Source organism: Triturus cristatus, chromosome 10 (assembly GCF_964204655.1).
Source record: "Triturus cristatus chromosome 10, aTriCri1.1, whole genome shotgun sequence".
Classification (NCBI taxonomy): domain Eukaryota; kingdom Metazoa; phylum Chordata; class Amphibia; order Caudata; family Salamandridae; genus Triturus; species Triturus cristatus.
The window spans coordinates 966,249,413-966,273,903 of NC_140593.1; the positions used below are offsets into that span (position 1 = coordinate 966,249,413).

Consider the following 24,491-nt stretch of genomic DNA (forward strand, 5'->3'; position numbering starts at 1 on the left):
CGAAGACCCACTACGAAGGGTGATCGCTCGGATGCAATGAAGTAACCGATCAAAACAATACCGTTTAGTGGAGAGGGAGCCTGAAGGAGACTCAAACCGGAGCTCAAGATATTACATTCGAACCCATTGGTGGAAAAAAAACAATCTGAAGATGGCGTTGATGACCATGTGAACTATTACTAAGAGGAGGAGTCACACCGCCTTGTGACTCAAATTAAACTTCTTTGAAGAAAAACAACTTTTAATCATCTGAGCCCAACAGTAGATTATGGACTTATACAAAGCATGTTTATTCACAGCACACATGACTCGAACACACTGTTTCGAAGTCTGGTTTGGAATGCTCAAAGAGCTAGCTGTATTGCCATGAGCTCGAACACCCTGGTTTGGAGAAGCCGTTCATGTGGAGATAATTGGCCCTGAATAGTGAGTACCCACATGAGCTCCTAAACCTGGAAGAGATGATTCTGTATCACTGCTCTGCTGGGGCTGTGGGCCAAGAATAGATCTGCCCAATAAAAAGTTTGTCTTTTTTCACCATTGCAATTTGTGCTGAATGCAGGGCTCTACAAACACAAAAAATGCCTAATCCCAGTCGCCTGTGACCATTGCCTGGCAAAGCATTTGAGTAAAGGAAGCATGTCTAATCTTGCATTTGGGACTGGAGCAATACACGACACCATCACGCACAACAGTTTGACTATAATTAGTATAGTCATAGGACGCAACATCTGGTAAAGGGAAACAGTCTCTCAAATGTCATTATTGTTTTGTCATGGTGGTAAACTTTCCTTATCACTGCACTGAGTGTAGCTGCCTGAAAACCCTGGGTTTGCTGTAGACACAGCTGGGATATTTTTGATTATGAATCCTAGTCTCTGGAAAAGTTGTTTAATTTGTTAGGCAGTGGTGAGGCATTGTGTACAATTTACCTCTGTTACCAGCCAGTCGCCCACGTACTAAACACATGGATTTGGTGGTGATTTAAGTGTGCTACCACCTTCGCTCAACATTTGGTAACGACTCTCCGTACTAAGATAACCCCTAACATTGACACCTTCAATTGGCAATATGTTCCGCTTAAAACCAACCTTCGAACCTGAACGAGGAAGGAATCCTTGAGATTATGGGTCACCAGGTAGAACCGTGCATCTAGAAGCAGAACGACACCCTGCAGAATCATCATTTTGAAGTGCAGGGATAGAATGCAATAACGGGGAGCTCTGAGATCCAGGATTGCGTCCAAAGTTTTGTCTTTTCTAGAAATGAGAAAGTACACAGAGGAAACTCCTTTTCTTCTTTCATGCACCAGCACTAATTCTATTGTGTCTTAGTAAAATTGCTTGCACCTCCTCCATCAACAGTTGTGATGGCACTTGGTGAACTTTTGAACGTGTGGTGTGTAACTTGGAGGGTTGGTGTGAAATTCAAGACAATATCCATTGACGATGGACAGCACCTAATTATCCAAGTTATCTCCCTGTTACAAATGTGCGACCTCCCAATCATCTCCAGGCAGGTGTTCAGTGGTCAGAGGGGAATTAGAGGAAGGTCACTGTTTGTTGACAGTGGTGCCTCTGCCTTGGGCAACCTTAGCCTTACCTCGGAAGTTGCCACAAAGAGTTACATTGTTTTATACTTAGTCCGGGGAGTCAGGAGGGACTTCAACACATATGAAAATGGGATCTTGTGGGATAGATGTTTTTTGTTTAACCACCCACTGGCGATCTTCTGCTCTTGCTATATCTTTGTATGCTGAGGAGTTGTCCGGTGGGTGCTTCTACTGAGTATGACTTTAAAGAGTCGTCGTTCTGCAAATCCACTTCAATCATGCCATGAAAATTCCTGCTGCTCTATTGTCCATTATTCATCATATGAGGGCATTGAAAGTTCTAAGGGTTGCTTCTCGGAAGATGAATGAACATGGTGTGGTGGGAGAGTTGTGGTGGTGGGGAAAGTATGATGGTGCATATTTTACGTTTCTTTGAAATTGAAATGTCACGATTTCCTCTGAAATGGCTCCTTTGGAAGTAAAGCCACACTTTTTATGAAGTGTTTGTGTAGCCTGAAGGGAACAAGCAACAATATGACCTGTGACCGGGTCAATATAAATCGTTCTGTAATGCGTATGGCTGTGGTGATGTCAATGTCTCAGTGCTGTCCTGACGTGCGCAGGATCTATGTGTTCTTTGCCTTTGCAGCTGGTTTAGGTGTTGAAGGCATTTGTGCCTCATATCAACACACATATTGTGGATCTTGAGCATCTAAAGGTGCTGAATTAGACTTTCAGTGTTAAACAGTCTTGACTAAAGTGAGGTAGTCAAATGTGGAGACTTGTAGAAGTGGTGGTTTGGGTAAGGCATTTCTTTACCATGGAAGACAGTCTCCTTTAGAGGCTTTTCCCTGAAGTGTGGGTTTGGGGTGTGCGCATTCAAGTCTGGGGTGGTGTGACTAGCCCTCAGTGTCATGTCTCAAAAACCTTTGTGTAGTCTTTATCCTTGGTGCAAGTTTCATTGGGCTGCTGGAGATTTTTACATACCCAGAGCCCGAGACAAAGGGAACACAGAAATCAGACTTCATCCCTCACAGGCCTCAGCTGTACTGGCGTGTCCCCCGAATCTTCACAGTCGAAGCCTTATTATCTGTGCCACAAGGTGACATGGTTGAGTTGTAGCAAAGCAGTTCCGTACAGGCATAATGCCTGTACGATCACAGAAACTTGCAATTGCAGGATGGGCTGAATTTAAATAGTTTTCCACATCCTCCTCCAAAACAAGTCACTCACATAATACCTGGTATTAGACTCCTCAGAATACTGATCCATAAGTCTTGGGATTTCTCTCCAGTTATCTGGCGCCAAAGTTTCAATTAAGGCACAGCGATAATTGAGAAGTCATAACATGTCCAAACCAAAAGCCTAAAAACCAACATGAGGAATAGTCTGTATCCTGGTGGATTGTGAATGTCAGGAGATGGATTACGAGTCACTTTAAAACAAACTCCTCCTTCGAACAAAATTAACTTGTAATAGTCTAAATCCAGCATTAGACAGCAGGAATGTACACAACATTTGATCTACAGCTATACATAAGTTACACCAAAAAACTGAATAAAAGATTCAGGAATTGCTAACCAATTTATAGATAGTTGCTTCAGAAAATTCAGCAAAGTGAAACTGAAACTGGTTGTGGGACATCTGTCAATAGAAAATGAACCCGAAATCTGCCAAGTGTATCAAGCAATTGGCTTCATGTCTGCATAATGAAAGGTTTTCAATGCTCTGCATGTTCGTTTCTTTATAAGTGCTTCTTGTTTGCTCCTAATTCATGGTAATCTAGAAACTTTCTAACAAGAGACATGCCCACATTCTTTTTTCAGAGCACATGTCCCATTTAAATGTTATCTTTCAATACGACTGCCCAGCATCAAACAGTGTTGGCTGGACCTTGCTGGAAACCCCACAAGCTAATACAATCCTTAGATCTTTATGTAATAGTTTAGCTTGGTCTGTCCTTATTAAAAATGTTTTATGTTGAGTCACCTATGGACAAGGTTGATAACAGCTTCACAACCGGAATTTAAATTCAAGTTGGCTAAATATGAAAGAAAAAGCATGTCCCTGGAGTGAACAGGCACCAAAGGTTGTTTCTCGTTGGCACGTAATATGTTTTTCTACAAGCCCCGATTGTTGATAAAAGTCTATTTTTACAATCTGGTATAGGAAAATAGGATATATGTGCTTGAAAGTTCTTTTGTACTAAGCCATCAAAAGTCTAGTGTAGTGACGAAAATATATAATTGTATAGGCAGAAAAGTAACTTTCAAAAAATCACACTTTGTGCTTCCTGAAACCTATGTAGAGTTAAATCAGTTATGCTGGCTTTCCTTTCCTCAAGTGGTAGTAATTATACACACTCTTCTAAAGGCAGGAAGAATTATGATGGGAAAACACAAACACTTAGCTGCGATAAGCGTTTAGTGAGGGGCAGGGTCATCTGGCAACCCAAAGGCCCTAATAATCAATCTTCCTTTTCACACTGAGATACTAGAAGGACACCCAAGCAACAGAAGCCTTTTCATCCAGAGGAGTTGGTCATACGAACAAGTTACTTTCCCTTGGTTACGTTCTTCCTGGTGAATAGTTTGACCACAGATTTCTCACAGACCTCTAACATCCCCGTCTGGAAAGTTGCCTGATTTTAGCATCCAAAAAGGTCCTAATTTAGTATTCAGCACACTGTTACTAAGAACACTTTATATTCTACATATCTAGTGCAGAAAGGGAAAAGGCAAAACACTGACAGTGTGCAGAGTTGGAGTTTATATGTAGATCTGCTTCGTCATTTACAGGCAGTATGTGCTCAGCGAACTCTGGACTGCTTAAGATAAGCAGCGACCACCATCTTCACTTTCGTGAACTCCCAGGAGGTGCAGGTGGTATCAAAGAGGAGCAAGGCAAACTGAACATGCTCCGGGCCCAACTCAACCCACAGGCAACACCAGTGGGATTGCAGGACGGGTATTTGAAAAGCACACCATTCAGTATCTAGGGCCCAGACCAGAGGATCTGAGCATTTTAAATGTGTCCTTCTGCAAGAAGGCAGTCAGGGGTTGGAGTCTCCTGTCCTTTTACAGAACAAGAAAACAGCTAGAGTAACAACCCTCACCTTTCTCAAAGTCCAGTACCCTTTGTATGGTAACTTTGGCAAGCAACATGCCTATTTCCTGTAGCAAAACTGACAGATGTTCTGCTGGGATTCATTCCTGAGTGGGAGGAATACCGGATTGGGAGATCAGAAAAGGTAGGGCATTGTCTGCTTGTACAATTTGTAAGGACCATCTGTGGATGTGAAGGATCGCCAACATGGGAGTTAGTGCTGGATTCTGCCTCCCATTGGCTGGGCATGCGCCGCTAAGTGGCATAATAAAGTGGTTTGGTGGCCGTCGCAGCAATGCAAGAGGGACTAAGAGGACTAACAACCCTGCTGACATGCATGTTGTCTGCCTGTTTCACACCCGCAGTCTATTTTCTCTCCAAAGCCAGTACATCGCCATAAACCCAGTGGATCTCACCTAGGTATGTCTTTGAAGGTTAACACTGGTACCAACCAACCCACCAAAGTAATCAGTGACATTCCATCCAGTGCAGATAACTTACTTGTCGACGCCCTGCTCATCATGTATCCTCGGAGGCAAAGAGGCCCTAATGCCCTTCAAGGGTGTCAACAAGATCTCTTTGGTCATGTCCCACCCAGAGGGCTTGCATGTATCAGAGAGCCCATGTTTAAGGATAGTAGTGCCAAGCTGGCAGTGGAAAACATGTCTCTGCCAAAGGCATCCGTCACTTTGGACTTTCTGGCTGAACTGGTTCAACATGAGTAAGTGTTCACCTTACTGGCGGAGGACTCTCTGGAGTGGGCTGCTCAAGAAAGTGCTTTCTGCATAGTTAAAATAGTTACAAAAAAACATAGTGCAGCAGGGACTGTACTGAGGCGCCATCACAGACAGAGTGAAACGGAGTTCCCCTTAGTTGTTGAAAATCCTTGGCCATCGCAGATGCAATGAGGCTTTATATCACCTGCAATTGTTAAATCCCTCGAAGATTTGCATCAGCATTTGATCTTTTTCAAAAGCTGCTCTCAGTGCTAGGAGAACCCTAGAGGGCTAATATCACTTTCTGAATTGTGAAGGAGTTCGCCAGTATTAGTGATCATTAGCCTGCCTAGTTTCTCCTCTGTATTTTAGATTTTACCGATTTGTATTTTTGCTGTTTTATGATTTTTATACCTGTCGATGTACCAAATGTGGATTTTCAATTTGATTAATATTTTATGTCATGCACTGTTTTTCGTTGTCTTTTATAGCTGGACTGGCCGAATAAAGATTTCTTGAATTGAACGGAGTTGGCTGCTTAGAGCGAAAAATCGAGTCACCAGCAACTGGTCCATGACATCTGGCAACCTGCTTGTACACACGCGATTAAGAACATGATTTCGACCAGGCTGCAAGGGCTCAATTGTTGCCTGCCTCACTGTAGCATTTCCATCAAATCTTTTGTCTTGGTCTCAATGGAGGACAAGTGTAATTCTCGTAATTCAGAGGCGCTCCGATCAACCAATGCCTTTTTTTCCTCTTGTGCTCTTTGGTCTTCCACACATTTTTCTGCCACTTTATATTAGTAGTCTTAGGGTCATCTATCTCAAGAAATGCTCAGATCATTTGGCATTACAATTACTATAAACTATGATGTTCCTCAAATGATTTTGCAACTCATTGTTTTTAGCTATTTTACAAAGAAATTGATGATATTTAGATGTGGACTGGCTCAGCCTTATGAATGCCAGAAACTTAATTCCTTTTGTGCACCTCCCATCAGCAACATTTATAATTACACTATGCTGTTTCTGTTCTACGGCATTTCATTTCCAGTGTTGCCAAAGAAAAAACTCTTTGCATACAAATGTATCTGTCGCAGTCCTCACGAACACCCTGTGAGTGCTACTTTGTACCATCTTGGATTTAGGAGACAATTTCTTACCGCATCCCACTTTGCTGTAACTCTCAGAGCAATCCTAAGGGTAAAAGGTGACTAAAGCAAAGCCTTATGCGCCAAATTTTATGAAATGTTACTTCAGTAGCTGCAAGAACTACAGGATCATGCTACTTATGGCGTTACGATAGCGCCAAAAACTATGCACTTGACATCCATTCTTATGTCTCCTGATTTCTGATCATAACTCAAACTGTTTCTGCCTATCGCTCGTATGGGAGGATGTCCGGATATCTCGAGTGTAAACTAGTCTTCAATAGACTAGACTAATTCTTTCGATTAGTTAGGTGTTCCATTATGCAAGTGTAACTAATGTGAAAAGCTTCTTCTAACATTCGTCCATGTCTCTGAATAGTTTGTTCAGAATGTAGCATAATAAATATTATTCAGAGAAAGCACTAACCAACTTTCTTATTTTGGTATTTCAGCATACTCAGTTTTTTTTTTTCAGAGCACGAATCACTGTTGGTGGGAGTTGGATTGGTAACAGTTATTAAAATATTAACACAAGTTACAGAAAATATGTAATCACTCCTGCAAACTCGGGCTACAGTCAATGTGTGCAGAATTTGCTACAACCAATTTTACCAGTTTAACTCGATATTTCTGACTTGTATGTACCATTCAATCAATCACTTATAAACTGTGAACATCCCTGTACCGAAAAGCTGGCGCAGACTGGCCGTCTGTTCTTGGTCAAGTCCGGCTGCAAACTTCACAAGTTGTGCTTGGCTCAAACGTACACGTACTGTATAATGATGCAACCTCTTGCCGTTTTAAGAGGAAAAGTAGTCTGAAAAGTAAACCCTCGAAACCAAGACAATACTAGTTTCAGTATTTTTTACTATTATCAATAAATCTGTAATTTCGCGGCAATCCAAGGCTACAGAGAACCAGTGTGAACCTGCTCTGTAATTTTTGCCCAAGGCATGGCTTAAGAGACAACCTAAATATATCTAAGAAGGCTGCCAACAGCAATTTCTTGGTTGCCTTACCTGTACTACTGATGGAGTTACTGAAGCATTTGTAGTTGACTGCGGGACTGTGACTTGCGAAGGCTGCGCAGAACTTTGTCCTGAAGGTTGAGGTAGTTGAGTAGAGGACTGTGAAGTAGGTGCCTGAAGAAAGGTACCCGTGGGCTCTCCCGCTGGAAAGAGCTGGTAAAGACAATTAATAAAACAAATAAAAACCGCTTCTGTGTTTTTGGCAGGAGTCGGCACACATCAAGAAGTTATATCTGTGCCTCCTCTTAAATGGTGTATAATAAGTGTGAAAGGTAATTCTATGCAATAGCTTTCACCAAGTAACATGTATACCTAAAAACAAATCACTTATTAAGCAATCATTATAATACGAACATACAATCATTAGAGGCATTAGAACACATGTAATTTATATATATTGAGAGTTCTGAGTGACAAGATGAAGAATGGAAAACGGTATGAATGTCATTCTAAATTAATTGTATGAGTGCAAGACCAACCGGGCCATTTTTCACCCTTCTCTTTCTAACCTCTTCCTCTCCTTATAAAGCTTACATGACAGCTATGTTTTGTCATGCATTAGTTAGTTCTGTCCTAATATGTATAACAGCTCTTATGTAAAGAGAAAGAAATGTGATACCTTTAAGCAATATTCTTCAAATGTATAAATACCTAGGTCTGATCCTCCTCCCACACATCTTTTGAATTTGCTTTATGACTTTTCACTGCCCTTAGGCCACCTTAACGTGCCCCTCCATCACCCCTTTGGCTCCATTGCTTAGGTTAATGGATAAATCACCAGTGTACGCACCAAGTGTGACCTGAGAACGTTCTATCTGACTACAGGCATGTAGGTTATATACCTAATCCTTCACCTATGTATCCTCATCTGCCTGGCTTTGGGCCATAAACTTCTTTGGGCACGACAAAGGCGTGTTTAGAGCCATACATGCGATCAGCAGAAGCCCTGCAGTTTTAAAAATGTGATGTAAACTCAAAATGAATGGGAGACATTTTCCTCTACCAATAGATACTTCACTCTCTTGTAGCAAGCATCTAAAGTGACTGACTGGTCTCTGCACGCAATGCTGTCAGTGTTTGCCTGGAGACATACTGATCTTTCAGTGGTACACCTAACAATTATTTTTGGTTTCCTTGGTAGAACTATGATCTACTTCCTATATTTAATCTTCATCTCCCCCTATGAAGTAATACCCAAACAATTACAGTGAGTTGCCTTTTACACCCACACTCTCCAGCAATTATCTATTTTGCTACTGTCCATCTTTTTTAATGAAATGCCGTTTAAGCCATGTTTTGAAAAGAAGTTCCTTGCTTAATACAATGGTCAATAGCTCCTTTTCCTCATGTTTACATGTTGAAAGTTAACAAATCATCTGAAAACTAATGTGAACAAATACTATCCATTCTACATTTCTGGGAGTTTTTGAGCAAAACTGGTATCTCGCATGTCTTAGATTCTGTAGATCACACAACAGATCAAGGGTACAAGTTCATCTATGAAAAGAGTGGCTTCAGAGAAAAAACTAATTTAAGCAGGATTCCCACAAAATGACACTTATGGAAAAAACTATCTGAATTACATTAAACAAGCAACTTACTTAAAATGTCTCACTAGGGAGAATACTGAGTAAGGAATAGCAAGACTACACATCTAAAAAGAAGCTATACTTCCCCTATTAGCAATTCAGTTGGGTTCATGGACCCATGCTATTTGACAGTCGTAATAAAAGCAATATGGTGTCCAAACTTGCACAATATATTTCTGTAATTTTATGGAATTACATTTTCCAAGTTTGTATAATACAAACTCTGTATAACCTATTCTAATAAGCTATTTTGTTACACATTGTGCCTGAATAATCAATAGGCAGGGCAATCCGTAGGGATAATGAAATTAAATCTTTCAGGTATCTTTTTGTAATATGTGCTTTGCAACTATGAAAAAAGTAAATGTTTAATGCAGACAACTACAACGTTTTGAAATAAACCAACGTGAATGGTAACATTTTAATGTTTCTCTTTTATTGGTTTTTGAATTGCTTATACATTTGAGGTTTTATTGGTTTTTTGAACTGTACTGGAAACGGGATAGTTGATACTTGAATGTTATTTGTGCCATTCTAAAAAGATAACCATACAGGGGAAAGTAGCGTAGAGTGAATTAATTTGAGATCACAATGTTTTATGGCCAATATGAAACTTAGGAGCAGAGACACCTAAAAGCAATTCTAGACTAAAACCTATTAAAATATTCACATTTGTGTAGTAATGCTCTCAGGCTCAATCCATGACAAAGTAGAAGAACAGTGTTGGTGGACATCAGCCAGATTCCATTACAGTGAGGTAAACATGTATCCACACTACAGTCTCGACAGACGGGTACATCATAAGATGAGCTCTTTTCAGTGTACCCATTCATGTACACCATATGTTTATTCCTTAGAGAGGAGGGGATATAAGCCCAGCATTGGCTCTAGCAATGCCACTCAAGGAAGAGAAGATTTCCATGGGCAGCCTTTGCAACAAGTTAACAATGCAAATTTGCAACTCCCTACTGGGTGCAGTGAGTCACAATTCACATTTGAAACTCTGACCAGTATTTGAACTATTGCAGATCAGATGGACTGCGCTGAATCAGCCTTACGCTAGGGCAAATGGTCAACGCACCTTACAGATAGATAAGGCCATAATCAAGTCCTTAGGTGAAATAAGTCAATATTGCTGATTGACAGTCTCAAAGTTGCTAATTTTGCACTAAAATCTTTATGAAATGCAACTTTTACATAGTATCTTCAGGAAAAAATTACAATTTGAACAGTAAAGGAAGGAGCTTAATTAAAAACAAATTTCGGGTTTTCTGAGACTTTTCCATGGTAAATGTAAGCAAATTTTAATCTGTGCCATCAAATAGTGGATTTTTCTTTATTGTAAAGGTGCTTATTGCAATGTCGCTTTCAAATCTTTAGAGGCTCTTGTGAGACTTTAGACTACAGAGATGTTGCAAAGGTCAAACAGTATAAACGGCATCTAAAGGGTTCTGCTAATAGACAAAATACCTCAGCCAGTTTTGGGCTAGAAAACGATGGCTTGTCATGTCAAGTTGAATATGCATTCATTGATCCAAAATGTTATCAAAAATAAGTAACTCATTAGTAAGTCACCTGGAAATGATCTTATTTTGAAAACTGGCTCCCCTTCAGAATTCATGAAAGGGGTTACTTGCTTTTCTTCCGGGTAGACTTCTAGGTACGTGACCTGGAAACTCAGTACTAGGTGACAATTCCTAATTGCTTACAGAGCTGTGGGTGGGTTCATGTATTGCAAGTAGACATTGTCCTCTGGCTGACCTAGGAAAGAAAATTCCTAGTTTTGGTGCCCGGATGATTCGCTGATTCTTTGAGGAAAAAAAAAAGTAAAGGCAGTAATTTGACAGGCGATCATATAGTGTTTTTAAAAGCATCTACAAAGCCTAGGAGATGCCGGAGAATGCAACTAGAGCCAGAATTGTTTTTACTCCACAGCAGTTTCAAGGGCACTACTCTGACATGCGACTTCCCACGCGTAGTAACATAAGAGACATAGCCAAAAAAAGACCAGTGTTTCAGAGAGGGCAGTGACCTCATTCATAAATCTAGGTGGGGTATCTCAAGTCGTTAGAGGTCCACTGATGCTTGTTGGAGGTTCCTGCATGCTCAAAATAAGCTGTTAGCATGAAGCCAAAAGCAGCAATGTATATACTCGTTGCTAAATTGATGATATTCAAGAAGAGATCCTATTTCTCTAAGAGACAAAAAGGTAAACACTTCAATGTTTGCTATATTTCAGGGTAATCACTATTTTATAGCCTAGTGTTGCTTCCATCTGTATTGCAACAAAACTAGTTAGGTGATGCCACCACTGCTCTCATGCTATTTCTAAAAATACCAGAAATATTGGCCGGCATCAGTCAAATGAGGACATATGTTGCGATAGGTAACCCCCTAAAACAGCTGTCACTACCAGATTTGAATTTGTTTTTAAACATTATAAGATCCATTGATGCAACAGGAAAAGTTCTCTGTTCGTCCAAGAAACACTATCTAATCAGTGACCAAGATTCAGGACTGGACTTTTCTCCAATCCAGTCAGACAGGATGCAAGGAACTCCACTTTCATCTAACAGGCAGCCATGTTTACGTTTCAAACCCTGCATGCCTACCACAGTCTAATGTACAAAGAAATCTGGACCCTAATTTCTTGAGACCGTTTATATCTAGCACATATCAACAGAACACGTTTACTCCATTTCCATGAGTAAAGTTCCTCAACAATGTAAACTTTGGGAAGAGGAATGCTGGTATACAGAAAGAGGCATCTCTAAGAATAAAAAGAATAACCGTGTTATCCAAGTACACATGCATGGTGATGCCTTAAGTGAGAGATACAAACAGTCCATGAATTAAAGAGCAGAGCAAAACCATGTCAAACAGCAAAGATGGAGGTCAAGAAGAACCTGTGGTGTTAAACAGAGGAGGGCATTGACAGAGCCCAGCAGTCTAGTTCTGCATTCACCATTCTGTAGTTTCATGCAATGACATCTATGAATAAGAGGAAGCAAAGGTGAGAGAATAAATGGACTTACCTCCGAATTTTGTAAAGAGTCTTTCACTCTAGGCGACTAAAAAAACAAAAGGAAAAAAAGGTATACTTTCAATTGGGTATTTAGAGTTTGTAACAAGTGATGCAGTTTTGCCACGCAAGACACAAACAGTGCTCAGTGAAGAGTGCAAACGAGTTTTATGCAATTATACATTAATACTAAAACACACAAAATAACGGTATCAATATTGGCCCTCATTAAACACAAATCTGGAAATCTACCCGGGTGCAGACCTACAATATACACAGATTTCAGACTAGTGCTCAAAGTAGTGGCGCTTTCATTTTTTTTTTGTGCCCATTTGTAGTCCCAGGGCACCTCTTTGCCAAAGAAGACAGCTGTATTTTCAGACCACAAGCAAAGAGAAAGTATGTACAGGAAGCTCTCCTTCGCAGATGATTTGTGCCTTGCACATCGATGAGGTGCGCCTGGCACATCAAAGAGGTGCGCCTGGCACATCAAAGAGGTGCGCCTGGCACATCAAAGAGGTGCGCCTGGCACATCAAAGAGGTGCGCCTGGCACATCAAAGAGGTGCGCCTGGCACATCAAAGAGGTGCGCCTGGCACATCAAAGAGGTGCGCCTGGCACATCAAAGAGGTGCGCCTGGCACATCAAAGAGGTGCGCCTGGCACATCAAAGAGGTGCGCCTGGCACATCAATGAGGTGCGCCTGGCACATCAATGAGGTGCGCCTGGCACATCAATGAGGTGCGCCTGGCACATCAATGAGGTGCGCCTGGCACATCAATGAGGTGCGCCTGGCACATCAATGAGGTGCGCCTGGCACATCAATGAGGTGCGCCTTGCACATCAATGAGGTGCGCCTTGCACATCAATGAGGTGCGCCTTGCACATCAATGAGGTGCGCCTTGCACATCAATGAGGTGCGCCTTGCACATCAATGAGGTGCGCCTTGCACATCAATGAGGTGCGCCTTGCAGGTTGAATCATCAGGTTCACAGATGGCCAGTGCCAGTATCGGTTCAAAAACCACTGAGAATCAGTAGCGCTCCAGATATGCGGTACTGAAAGTTTGAAGTGTAACCTTTGCATGTCTATAGTCGATATCATGACCAAAGACCTGGCACGATCTGGCAAATGTGGACGTAAGTTCTTACTAAACATTTTTCAAAGGCTCTAAAGATATTTTTCCATTGTTTGGCAGTAAAGAGAGGTAGCAAGAGGCATGATAAATACTCGGAGGAGCTCAAGTCCTACCACCCAGTTCGATAAATCGCTGCTAATATTACCACATTCTGATGTCAGTAATAGAAGGGTGAAAGGATAGGTTAGCCCTGTTAGGATTCAAACTTGTGCTCAACATATTACACACACAAATGTCAGGAACAAGCTAAGCCACGATATATTCTACAGGGTTTGGAACCTGTAAAAAGCTGGGTAATCCAGATCCTCTAATTCTCCCCTGAACAACTCCATCTGTTTTACTGTGTTGTGCACATGTAACCTGCAGATGGATCGATCTCACTCACACATAGTTTTCTGGAGCAGGTATATTACATTTAAGCTATTTTCCAGCCATTGCAGGTTACACAAAAACATCTCTGCAGCAAACCTAGTCTTTCACAATCTTAATTTTACTCGCAATGAAAAACTAACCGACAGGATAATTCACAGTCCCTATGGTATTTCAAACTGTGAACCCAGGAGGCTGCAGGTTGAGTAAATATCCGCAGCAGGCGTGTGCTTTTGAACTCCCTCGATATAAAGAAGGGATTTCATCAAAGTCCACACTGGAATGCTTTGTGGCAAAATACATTTTTAAGAGTTCTGAGAGTTCCTTCAGAACTGGCATTTCGATGCAAACAACACATATCCAGAGAGGAACTTTGCAATCTGTAGATGTGTCAGTACAGATATAGGTGTCATGATGGAAGTCAGGACAGTGATGCAGTATAGCATTTTGAGTCTATCTGCACTAGATTAGCATGGGGACAGCAAATCAGCAACAAGGTGAACTGTGACAGCATTCATTGAAGGTGTCTTGGTACTGCTGGTTAGGAGGGAGGTCAAATACCTTATCCAGTCCTACAAAAATCATAAAAGCAAACTATTTACTAAGTGATTGACCTGAAAATCTAACGCGGCTCTTGCCCTCATAAAGCAACGCTGAACAACCCTACTTTGGATCATCACTGAAGATCCTCTAGACATACCATGCTCGCTTTTACTTTCTGGTTTAAAGAACAGCAGTAACTAGAACGTGATTAGTTGGTGGGTGCTGACACAGAAAATGGTTTCATAGAAAATCAGCATTTGGTGATGGAATCAAAGAAAACCAGGACAGACCAAACCTTCTTGCAGATACCTCAACTAATTCAACGACCGAGATGAGGCACAACCAGCAGTAAAGAAGTGAATGTTGGGGTATGCAACGGCCCTGGGGGAGGGTAGGGACAACAGTTGGTATCAAAAGCAGCGGCTAAACAACTTCTGGCACAACACTTTTAAAGGGAAGTTTAGCACCAGCTACCAAAAGTGAAACACCAGAAAGCAGATGCATAAATGCAACATTAAGCTAATTACATGCTGCCATTGTGCAGAAAGGGTCCCTACACTCTGCGGGAAGATGAAAAAAAGAGCAATAGTTCACTGTTAAGAAAGGCTGTCTAAAGGGGAGCCCTCAATAAGTATTGACATCCAAAATAGAATATGTCGTTTCAGCAAAAATAAAACATGCTCAATTCTCACGAGGCTTCAGGGTACCAATTGCACTGAGCATTTACCTTTGCTAGTGAACAAAGAGTGTTTGAGTAAAATATGCCTCTGCAGGAACATACATAACAATCATATTGTAGATCGTTGAACGAAACATCAACAAGAGAGACAAATTTAAGACTAATCTGAGTAAAACTGGAAAATCGAATGTAACATTTTGGAGGAAAACCAGAAGCAGTTGTTTTAGAAACATCACTAGCAGCGCTGATTCAATTTCATAGCCTCACTCTGAGCATGGCCACAGCAGCCTTTCCTTCCTCGCTTTCTTCATCCAGCTCATCATCACTCCACTCCCAGCCGCCATCTTCTGTTTTATGAAGACGTCCACTGGACCCAGGGACTCTCCTGACCTAAACAGAAAAAAAACAATCCAATTATCATCTTTATCTCTATTTCGGGTCGAAGAACCAGAACAGCTGATATGAACCAATTCAATAATTACAGAAAAACACAATAAAGTTGCAAGCTCAATTTGCTACAATACAGTTAAGTGGACTGGTGTCAGTGCCAAGCCAGATTACATGCTTCATCACAAATGGTTGATGAATCCAACAAAATATCCTCAATAATATACCTGCATAATAAAACAGATTGCCAGAAAGAAAAAACTTTTTTTTAAAAAGCCCTAAATAGCTCCAGCTGAGTCTACTATGCCATCCAGCAAACAAGAGTAAAACCAATAGGAAGGGACTCATATACGCTAGTTATCACCCCCCAAAAAGTACATAGTGCAGATTGTCAAGCAAAGCAATAGATAAAAGATTTATAAGTTCGCAAGACGTTTTATGATAGAAACGATATTTAAGATAACTACAAATAATATAAAATAGGTAAAACACAATTTGTTTTAAGAAAAGAGCGTAATAACCTCTTTTTCAATCCCCTGGGCTCAGCAGGTCTGACCTTACACATTTGGAGACCTCTGGCCCCTCCTTAATGTTTAACAACAGTGGCACTAATGCACCTGGACCACCATATCCAGGCTGCCTGGAGGACTCTTACAACCGCAAAAACCACCAGCCTAGAGTGGTCAAATCTTAAGAGCATGGTGGCAACCAACTAACTCCTTACACTCAGGTATCTACACAGGGGTAATAGCCATTTCTCCTATGGGCATCAGATGCTCGGAAGAAGAAAAACAAGTGAGATAGGTCTTCTCCAAGTCTCCTTGCACGCCTGGCATTCTGTAGATCGCATTTGCCACTTAGCACGTAAGGATATAATGGGTAAAGACTGATATCCAATTGTAAGAACAATTTCCTTACCAGAGTGGGAGTGATCTCATCGATCGTACACCCCTAGCTGGGTGACAACTAAAACTCCAATCCAATTGTACTCCGCACTCGTTCGACATTATCAGGGAAAATATGTCCCCAAATTAAACGTTCACTGCAGTTTTTATTGATTCAAGAGCAAAATCAGAAACCAGGTAAGTGAAACATGGTAATGGCCGGGGCAAGCTTTACATCCTCCAAAGTGCTGCGCTTTGCCGAGACGATCGCTCTACAAGCCACAACACATGCATTAGACAAACCTTCCCGTGGATTTGTATTTTTAACTTTTACTCCCCACCCAACTGCTTGAAGTTGCATGTGTAAAACAATTTCAGGCATCCATGCAAAGATTGTCCCAAACTAAAAAGTTCCAACAAACCGCTGCTCACCCAAAAACCCACCTACCGCGTGCTTTTGCTGTGAAATCTATTTATAGTGAAGGTTTGGGATCAGGAAGAGCACGGACTACTAAACTGCTTACCGCGTTATTGAACCAGCTTTCTGAACTGCTAAATACAAATAATCCACTAGATGGCTCTGTTTTGTAGTAAATGAGAATAAACATTCCCATTGGCCAAGTTAAAACCGACATGCATCCTTGGTTACATGTATGCATTGAAGGGCAGTTTATAAAGTATATCACCGAATCAAACAAACACACTAAACGTGTTAACTTATTTTTTCATTCACGGTTAGCATTTATTTACTACTTGGTTTGAGTGTTTGATAAAATGATCATCAAACTGAGCAGCAGCACGCAGGCAGGGGTTCTAATACCCCTGGAGGGTAAGGAAGGGAGCGTGGCTAAAGCTCAATGTATATCTGTGAGGAGGCCTTCCATGCCTTAAGCTGGGTAGTAAACCCCCCCCCCCCCTTTCAGCTGAAGGAAATATCAGGGACCCGGACCCTAGCCACATTTGAGGGCGAGGTGGGGCATCAATTTGAGATACACCACGTCATGCATGATTAGCTCTGAATAAATACATTTTGGACGGGTCCCTAACTGAGTCGGTGGCCCTTTCAATAATCTGTGTGATATGTAAAAAATAAAAGTCTGCGATATCCAAATGTCAATCAATGAATTCCTATCGCAGGATACGCATCGACAATTTAACCTACCCGCCACCCATTACACCAAAGAGTCTGGTTCTCTCTTTGTGAGGTGCATTATTCCAAACAGTCCATATCAATCCCAGGGCCTAGCAAGGAGGGTTGGGATTCTTTGTTTTCTTATTAATATTATGCTATATTCAGAAGCAAATTGAGGACCTTTAGCAAAATTCGCTTCTGCCTAACACAGAAGGTAACAAGCATTGAAAATGCAATAGGTCTCGCCTTTCATTAAGTTAAAGCCATTTGCTTTGCTATACAATACCATTAGCAAAGCAAATGGCTTTAACTTAATCAAAGACGAGACCTATTGCATTTTCAATGCTTGTTTAAACTAGTCATCTGATGGACCCAGGGGGGCTTATCTACCACTGGGCCATTTTACTCCCATGCGAGCAAGGCTTTGATTGGCTGTCTGCAACATGAGGAGAAATGTTGCAGGTAACCATTACAGGAATTTGACACTTAGTACCCTGTCCTGAGCTTAATTGAAAATAATATAAGGGAACAGGGTAAAAATTCCCTGCCCCTCGTAGGCGAGGACAGGGTAAAAATACCCTGCCCCCCGAAGGCCCTATTGGGATGGTCTCAGGTGGGACACAAGCTGGGGCCAAAATATATATATATATATGAACAAGTTACTTACCTTCGGTAACGATATATCTGTAAGAAACATTAGTTAGTTCGATTCCTCACCATAGAATATCCCCAGGCGTCAGGCTGGATCCGGAAAGATTTTTCGTCAGCAATACCCTTGCACGTCGCTAGGCGTCGTCTGCGGCTCCGTGTCTGTCGTCGTGCGCCGGAATGAGGGAGTACTTAGACGCCGTCCTCGCGCACTGACGACAGTTCTTGTACATAGCTTTCCGTGCCAGGAATGCAGAGCCTTGCAAGAGACCGACACTGGTGCCAAAAAATTATAGGGCCTTGAAAGGGATGACCTCAACCCTAGATATCGGTTCGCAGAACGGGGAGGATGGGTGGGTCGGTGAGGAATCTAACTAACTAATGTTTCTTACAGATATATCGTTACCGAAGGTAAGTAACTTGTTCAGCTGAAAGAAACACGTTAGATTCCTCACCTTAGAATAGATACCCCAGCAATACCAACCCCGGTGGTGGGTCTGCGAACCAAGATCACACCGGAAAATCCTGGAGAACAGAACGGCCAAAGAAGCAGTCTCTCCGGACTTGGCTGTCCAGGCAATAGTGTTTGGCAAACGTGTGCAGCAAGGCCCACGTTGCTGCCTGACAGATGTCCTGCAAGGGGACTCCCCGGCCCAGGGCAGTGGTCGCCGCTGTGGCCCGAGTGGAATGGGCTCTCAGCCCTACAGGAGCTTCCTTTTTAACAAAGGAGTAACAGGCCTTGATACACAAAACGACCCACCGAGAGATGGTGTGCTTGTGCACCGCCCGCCCCTTCTTAGCGCCCATGTAGCCGACAAAGAGCGGGTCGTCCACCCGGAACTGCTTGGTGCGGTACAGATAGAAGGACAGCGCCCGTTTTGGGTCCAGACGGTGGAGCCGCTCTTCCTCTTTCGAGGGATGCGGAGGCGGAAAGAAGGTGGGCAGCGTAACAGACTGTCCGATGTGAAAGGCAGTCACCACCTTAGGAAGAAAGGAAGGACGAGTCCTGAGAACAACTTTGTCCGGATGGACAGAAAGGAAAGGAGGCTTAGAAGAAAGCCTGGAGCTCACTCACCCTCCTAGCAGAGGTGATGGCAACCAGGAAGGCAGTCTTAAGCGTCAACAGACGAAGAGGACAATTATGAAGTGGCTCAAAGGGAGCGCACATCAGATATGTCAATACCAGATTCAAATCCCACTGAGGCATTACGAAAGGGACAGGAGGAAACATGCGAGTAATGCCTTTGAAGAAACGAGAAACAACAGGGGATTTGAAAAGAGAAGGCTGATCAGGAAGCCGTAGAAAAGCAGAGACAGCTGAAAGATAACCTTTAAGAGTGCCCAGAGCAGAGCCCTGCTGGGCCAAGGAAAGAAGAAAGAGGAGAACCTCAGAAAGAGGGGCGGAAAGGGGATCCACAGCCTTTGCTGTGCACCATGCCACAAATTTGTTCCACCTGCAGGCGTATACAGATTTTGTGGAGGGACGCCTGGCTGCCAGAATCACATCACAGACTTCAGGAGGCAAGTCAAATGGCATCAACTGTCGCCGCTCAATCTCCACGCATGGAGGTGGAGACTGGACAGGTTCGGTGGAGGACCGTCCTCTGCTGTGGAGACAGAAGGTCCTCCTGAAAAGGCAGTCGTATTGGGGGATCGATCGACAGACTGAGTAGCTTGGGATACCAGTGCCTTCGTGCCCAATCCGGAGCCACTAAGATGACTTGGGCCCGGTCGCGCCTGATCTTCAGCACACTGGGCAGAAGTGGTATAGGCGGAAAGGCGTACAACAGACTGCAACTCCACTCGCGACGAAAGGCGTCCCCGAGAGAGTGCCGCCTTGGAAACTCCAATGCGCAGAACTGCTGACACTGCGCGTACTCTTCGGTGGCGAATAGATCTAACCAAGGCTCTCCCCACTGCCGAAAGAGGCCTTGCGCCACGTCTGAGTTTAGACGCCATTTGTGATCCATCATGCACCGGCGAGTTCGTCTGCTCTGGCGTTCAGAGAGCCTGCCAGATGTTGAACCACCAGGGTGATGCCCTGATGTTCCAGCCATGTCCAGAGGCGCAGAGCCTCCCGACAAAGGATCCATGACCCCACCCCGCCCTGTTTGTTGCAATACCACATGGCGGTGGTGTTGTCCGTGAACACCTGCACCACCCTTCCCCGGACAGAGGGAAGGAATGCCTTCAGTGCAAGTCAGATCGCCCTCAGCTCCAGAAGGTTGATATGGAGCCGGGCCTCTGATCTCCGCCTCTCCCATGTGGCCCCCTATCCCAGGTGGGACGCATCCGTCTCCACTACGTGCTCTGGTTGGGGTAGGGAGAGGGATCTGCCGCTGACCCAATCGCGGTCCGTGAGCCACCACTGCAACTGTCTTGCAGTGCCCTCCGAGAACAGGACGTGATCGGACAGGTTGCCTCGATGCTGGGCCCACTGAAACTGCAGGTCCCACTGCAGAGCCCGCATTCGCCATCTGGCATGATGCACCAACAGGATGCAGGAGGCCATCAGACCCCGAAGCCGCAGCACCAACCTGATCGAAACCCGGGATAGAGGCCGAAAGATGGTAATCAGAACCTGAATATCCCAGACCCGCTTTTCCGGAGGATAAGCCCGGAACTGCGTCGTGTCCAGAACCGCTCCTATGAAGAGGAGCTTCTGAGAGGGAATCAGGTGTGACTTCGGCACATTGATGGTGAACCCCAGCAAATGAAGGAGGTTGGCTGTAGTCTGGAGGTGGGAGATGACGCCGTCAACAGCCAGTCGTCGAGATAGGGGAAGACTGGAACCTCTGATATGCGCAGATGAGCTGCAACCACCGCCATCACTTTTCTGAACACCCGAGGGGCGCTGGTAAGGCCAAAGGGGAGCATGGTAAACTGAAAATGCTCGTGGCCTACCGTGAACCGCAGGTAACGCTGGCAGGACAGGAATGTGGAAATAAGCGTCCTGCAAGTCCAACGCTACCAACCAGTCCCCAGGGTGGAGGGTAGACCAGACCTGAGCGAGCGTCAACATCTTGAACTTTTTCCGGAAGAAGCGACTGACGTTCCTGAGATCCAAGATACGACGCAGGCCCTTGTCCTTCTTGGGCACCAGAAAGTAGTGGGAGTAACAACCACAACCTACTTCTGGGGCAGGAACGCGTTAGAAGGGGCCTTTGGCCACGAGAGTCAAAACTCCCTGTTGGAGAAGGCCCAGATCCTCCGACATACTGTGGTACGGATGTGGCATGGCAGGGGGGGTAGCCTCGAAGGGGAGGGAGTAGTCCCTTCAGACTATCTGCAAAACCCACCTGTCCGACGTGATGGTGCACCAGTGGGGCAGGGGATGGCGGATCCTGCCGCCCACTGGCATTTGATGAGCCTGAAAAGTCCGACTAGGAAGGCTTGGAGGATGCTGCAGAGGGGGGGTTGGTGGACTGGCCCACCTGCTGGCCCCCTGAACCACGGCGGTGGTTCCCACGTCCCTGGCCAAGCGAAGATTGGGAGACTTGCTGCAGTCTGTGGCTCTGGGCTGAACGTAGTGGGGCACTCCTTCCGTAGCCACGAAAGGGGCAAAAAGCAGACTGCGCTGGGCGAGTGGAGAGGCCCAAGGACTTGGCCGCAGCCTGCGAGTCCTCGAAACGCTCTAGAGCGTTGTCCCCTTTGTCGCCCAAAAGGCGTCTGCCATCAAAAAGCATGTCCATGAGGATGTTCTGGACATGCCCAGAAAAGCCAGTTGACCTCATCCAGGTATAGCATCAAAGGTCTACCGACGTGGAAATCGTCCTGCCTAGAGAGTCAGCGGTATGCAGCCCACAACGGATAGTAAACTTCGCCGCATCCCTCCCGGTGGCAACAGCCTCAGAGAGCACTGTCTGTTCTTCCTCCGGACACTGAGGCAGCACCCGCACAACCGTGTCCCACACAGAGTGGGAATAACGCCCTGATAGACATGCAGTGTTTACCGACCGCAGTCCCAAGCTGGTGGAAGAAAAAAATCTTCTTCCCAAGATGTTCCAGCTTCTTGGATTCTCTTTACAGTGGCGCGGTAGGGAATGTGCTTTTGGAAGCAGAGGCTTGGACCGCCAAGCTCTCAGGGGTGGGTGTTGGGAGAGGAAAGTGGGGTCACCCGGAGCCGGGCGGTGGCGTTGGGCAATCATCCTATCCACGGGAGCCTTGGGCTTGGAACAGGTGCCCAAAAGGACATCAGTAATGGTCTCATTAACCGGCAGCATGGGCTCCGAAGAGCTCGCTGTCGGCTGAAGCACCTCTGTCAGGAGGGTAGTCCTGACCGCCACTGTAGGTTGAGAGCCTCGGCCGCCCTACCAAACACCACTGCGTATGACGCTCCCTACTCCGTAGTCACGGTAGGAGGAGACAACGTGCCAAGGTCAGGGGAGGTGTGTAGACCTCTCTCCAGTCCTGCTTAAGAGTCGAGCTGGTCAGTTAAAGGGTCACCTGACCCCTCCCAGTCCTCCTCCTCTGGGTGCCAATCTGGCCGAAAAAAGACCCCAGGAGTGAACTGGGGCACAAAAACCCCTCTCACAGGCGGACGGTCCGGCTCAGTGTCCACATCTGGATGGAGGCCGGGGTCGACGCCGGCTGGGGGCACGACCGGCAGCGGAATCGGTGCCAGAGGAAGCGGCGCCGGTGGAGGTGTAATATTGTCAACCGCCGCCGATCCGGATCCAGGACTGGATCCAATGGGGGCATGCGGCACCAGGGCTGGAACAGCCGGCGGAGAAGGCCTAGGCCCCCCCCCAACCGTGTCCGCAGAGCCCGAAGGCACGCCGGCAGAGTCGGGCTGCCCAAAGACGGCGTGCATCGCCTTGTAAAACGTACGAAACTGGGCAGGAGTCGTCTCTTTGGGCTCCCACGCGGGTGGGGGGGGGCTCCCAGGCGCGCGGAGCTGTGGGAGGGGCTTCCAGGCGCGCGGAGCTGTGGGAAGGGCTCCCAGGCGCGCGGAGCTGTGGGAGGGGCTCCCAGGCGCGCGGAGCTGTGGGAGGGGCTCCCAGGCGCGCGGAGCTGTGGGAGGGGCTCCCAGGCGCGCGGAGCTGTGGGAGGGGCTCCCAGGCGCGCGGAGCTGTGGGAGGGGCTCCCAGGCGCGGGAGGGGCTCCCAGGCGCGCGGAGCTGTGGGAGGGGCACCGTCCACATCCCTCGTCGTGTCAGCTGATCGACGGGGAGAAGTTGAAGAGCGACGATGCTTCTTTGACTTCTTATTGTGCTTCGACTTACCCAACCCCGAGTGCGAAGACTTCGACGAATGGTGATGGCTCCGCAAACGGTCACTCAACCTCCCTCGCCACCGGGACCTCGAACAGTGCGGAGCCGACTGCCGGCACTCAAGAAGCTTTCGGGTCCGCTCCCGCAAAGCCTTCAGGGCCATGGACCGTCAGTCGGAGCACGACTTGGGGTCGTGGTCGCACTCCAGGCAAAGGAGGCACACGCGATGGGGATCCGTAACCGACATCAGTCAGGTACAGGAACTGTAGCTGAGCATCCCTACCTGCACCAGGAGTCGTAGACTCAAAAAAGACGTAGACAAAAGTCGCTCAAAAAGTTCAGTCAAAAAATGACTGGAGGTACCGCTCGGTTTGGATCTGCGCTGGCTGGCGCAGAAAAAGAAAGAACTGATGCCAGCTCGCGAGGGCGGCATCTAAGTAGCTACCGCGACGTCATCCCGGCGACCACGACACCAACGACGGACGCAGAGCCAACCGACGCCACCTTCCGACATGCAGAGGTACTGCTGACGAAAAAAACTTTCCGGATCCAATCCGACACCTCGGGGTAATTCTAACGTAAGGAATCTATAACTAACATGTTTCTTTCATATTGTGCAGACAGTAATATTTGGTGAACGTGTGCAGGGAAGCCCACGTTGGTGCCTGGCAGATGCCCAGGACCGAAACTTCGCAAGCTAAAGCAGCGGTTGCAGCTTTAGCTCTGGTGGAATGAGCGCGCAAACCTTCTGGAGGTTGCTTCTTGGCCAATACATAGCAGATTTTAACGCAGAGCATGACAAATCTGGAGATGGTCCGCATCTGCACAGCCTGGCCTTTCTTTGCACCAACACACCTCACGAAGAGCTGGTCATTTACCTGGAAAGCTTGTGTGCAGTTGAGGTTTAACACTCTTTTTTGGGTCCAGACCGTGGAGTGGCTCCTTTTCTTTAGAGGGATGTGGAGGAGCGTAAAAGGTAGGCAGTATGATGGATTGGCCCACATGAAATGGGGTAACCATTTTCAGTAGAAAGGAGGCCCTTGCGCGAAGCAACAGTTTGTCAGGTTAGATTGATAAGTAAGGCGGCATAGATGGCAAGGCCTGCAACTCACTTACTCTACGGGCAGATGCATTAGCCACAAGGAAGGCTTTTTTAACTGCCGGAAGTCTGAGGGGACAGTTGTGGAGTGGCTCGAAAGAAGCATACATCAAGAACCGTGCCTTCTCTGGTCTGGCCCAAAGAATTTGGAATGCTCTTCCTCCCGATAGCCGTTCTATCCCTTCGACCTCCTCATTCAAAAAACAAGTCAAAGGGCTACTCCTGAACAACCAGCTG

General features: G+C 45.4%; 1 protein-coding gene across 1 annotated transcript in view; it reads right to left on the reverse strand.

Moving 5' to 3' along the window:
* The window catches only part of OXSR1 (oxidative stress responsive kinase 1), a 677,967-nt gene that overhangs the window by 111,007 nt on the left and 542,469 nt on the right, over positions 1-24,491 (reverse strand). Inside the window, exons 11-13 of the mRNA XM_085628862.1 lie at positions 15,160-15,282; positions 12,179-12,214; positions 7,546-7,707 (exon numbers count right to left, since the gene is read on the reverse strand). Coding sequence (XP_085484988.1) covers positions 7,546-7,707; positions 12,179-12,214; positions 15,160-15,282 — 321 coding nt within the window. The remainder of the gene's footprint in view (positions 1-7,545; positions 7,708-12,178; positions 12,215-15,159; positions 15,283-24,491) is intronic.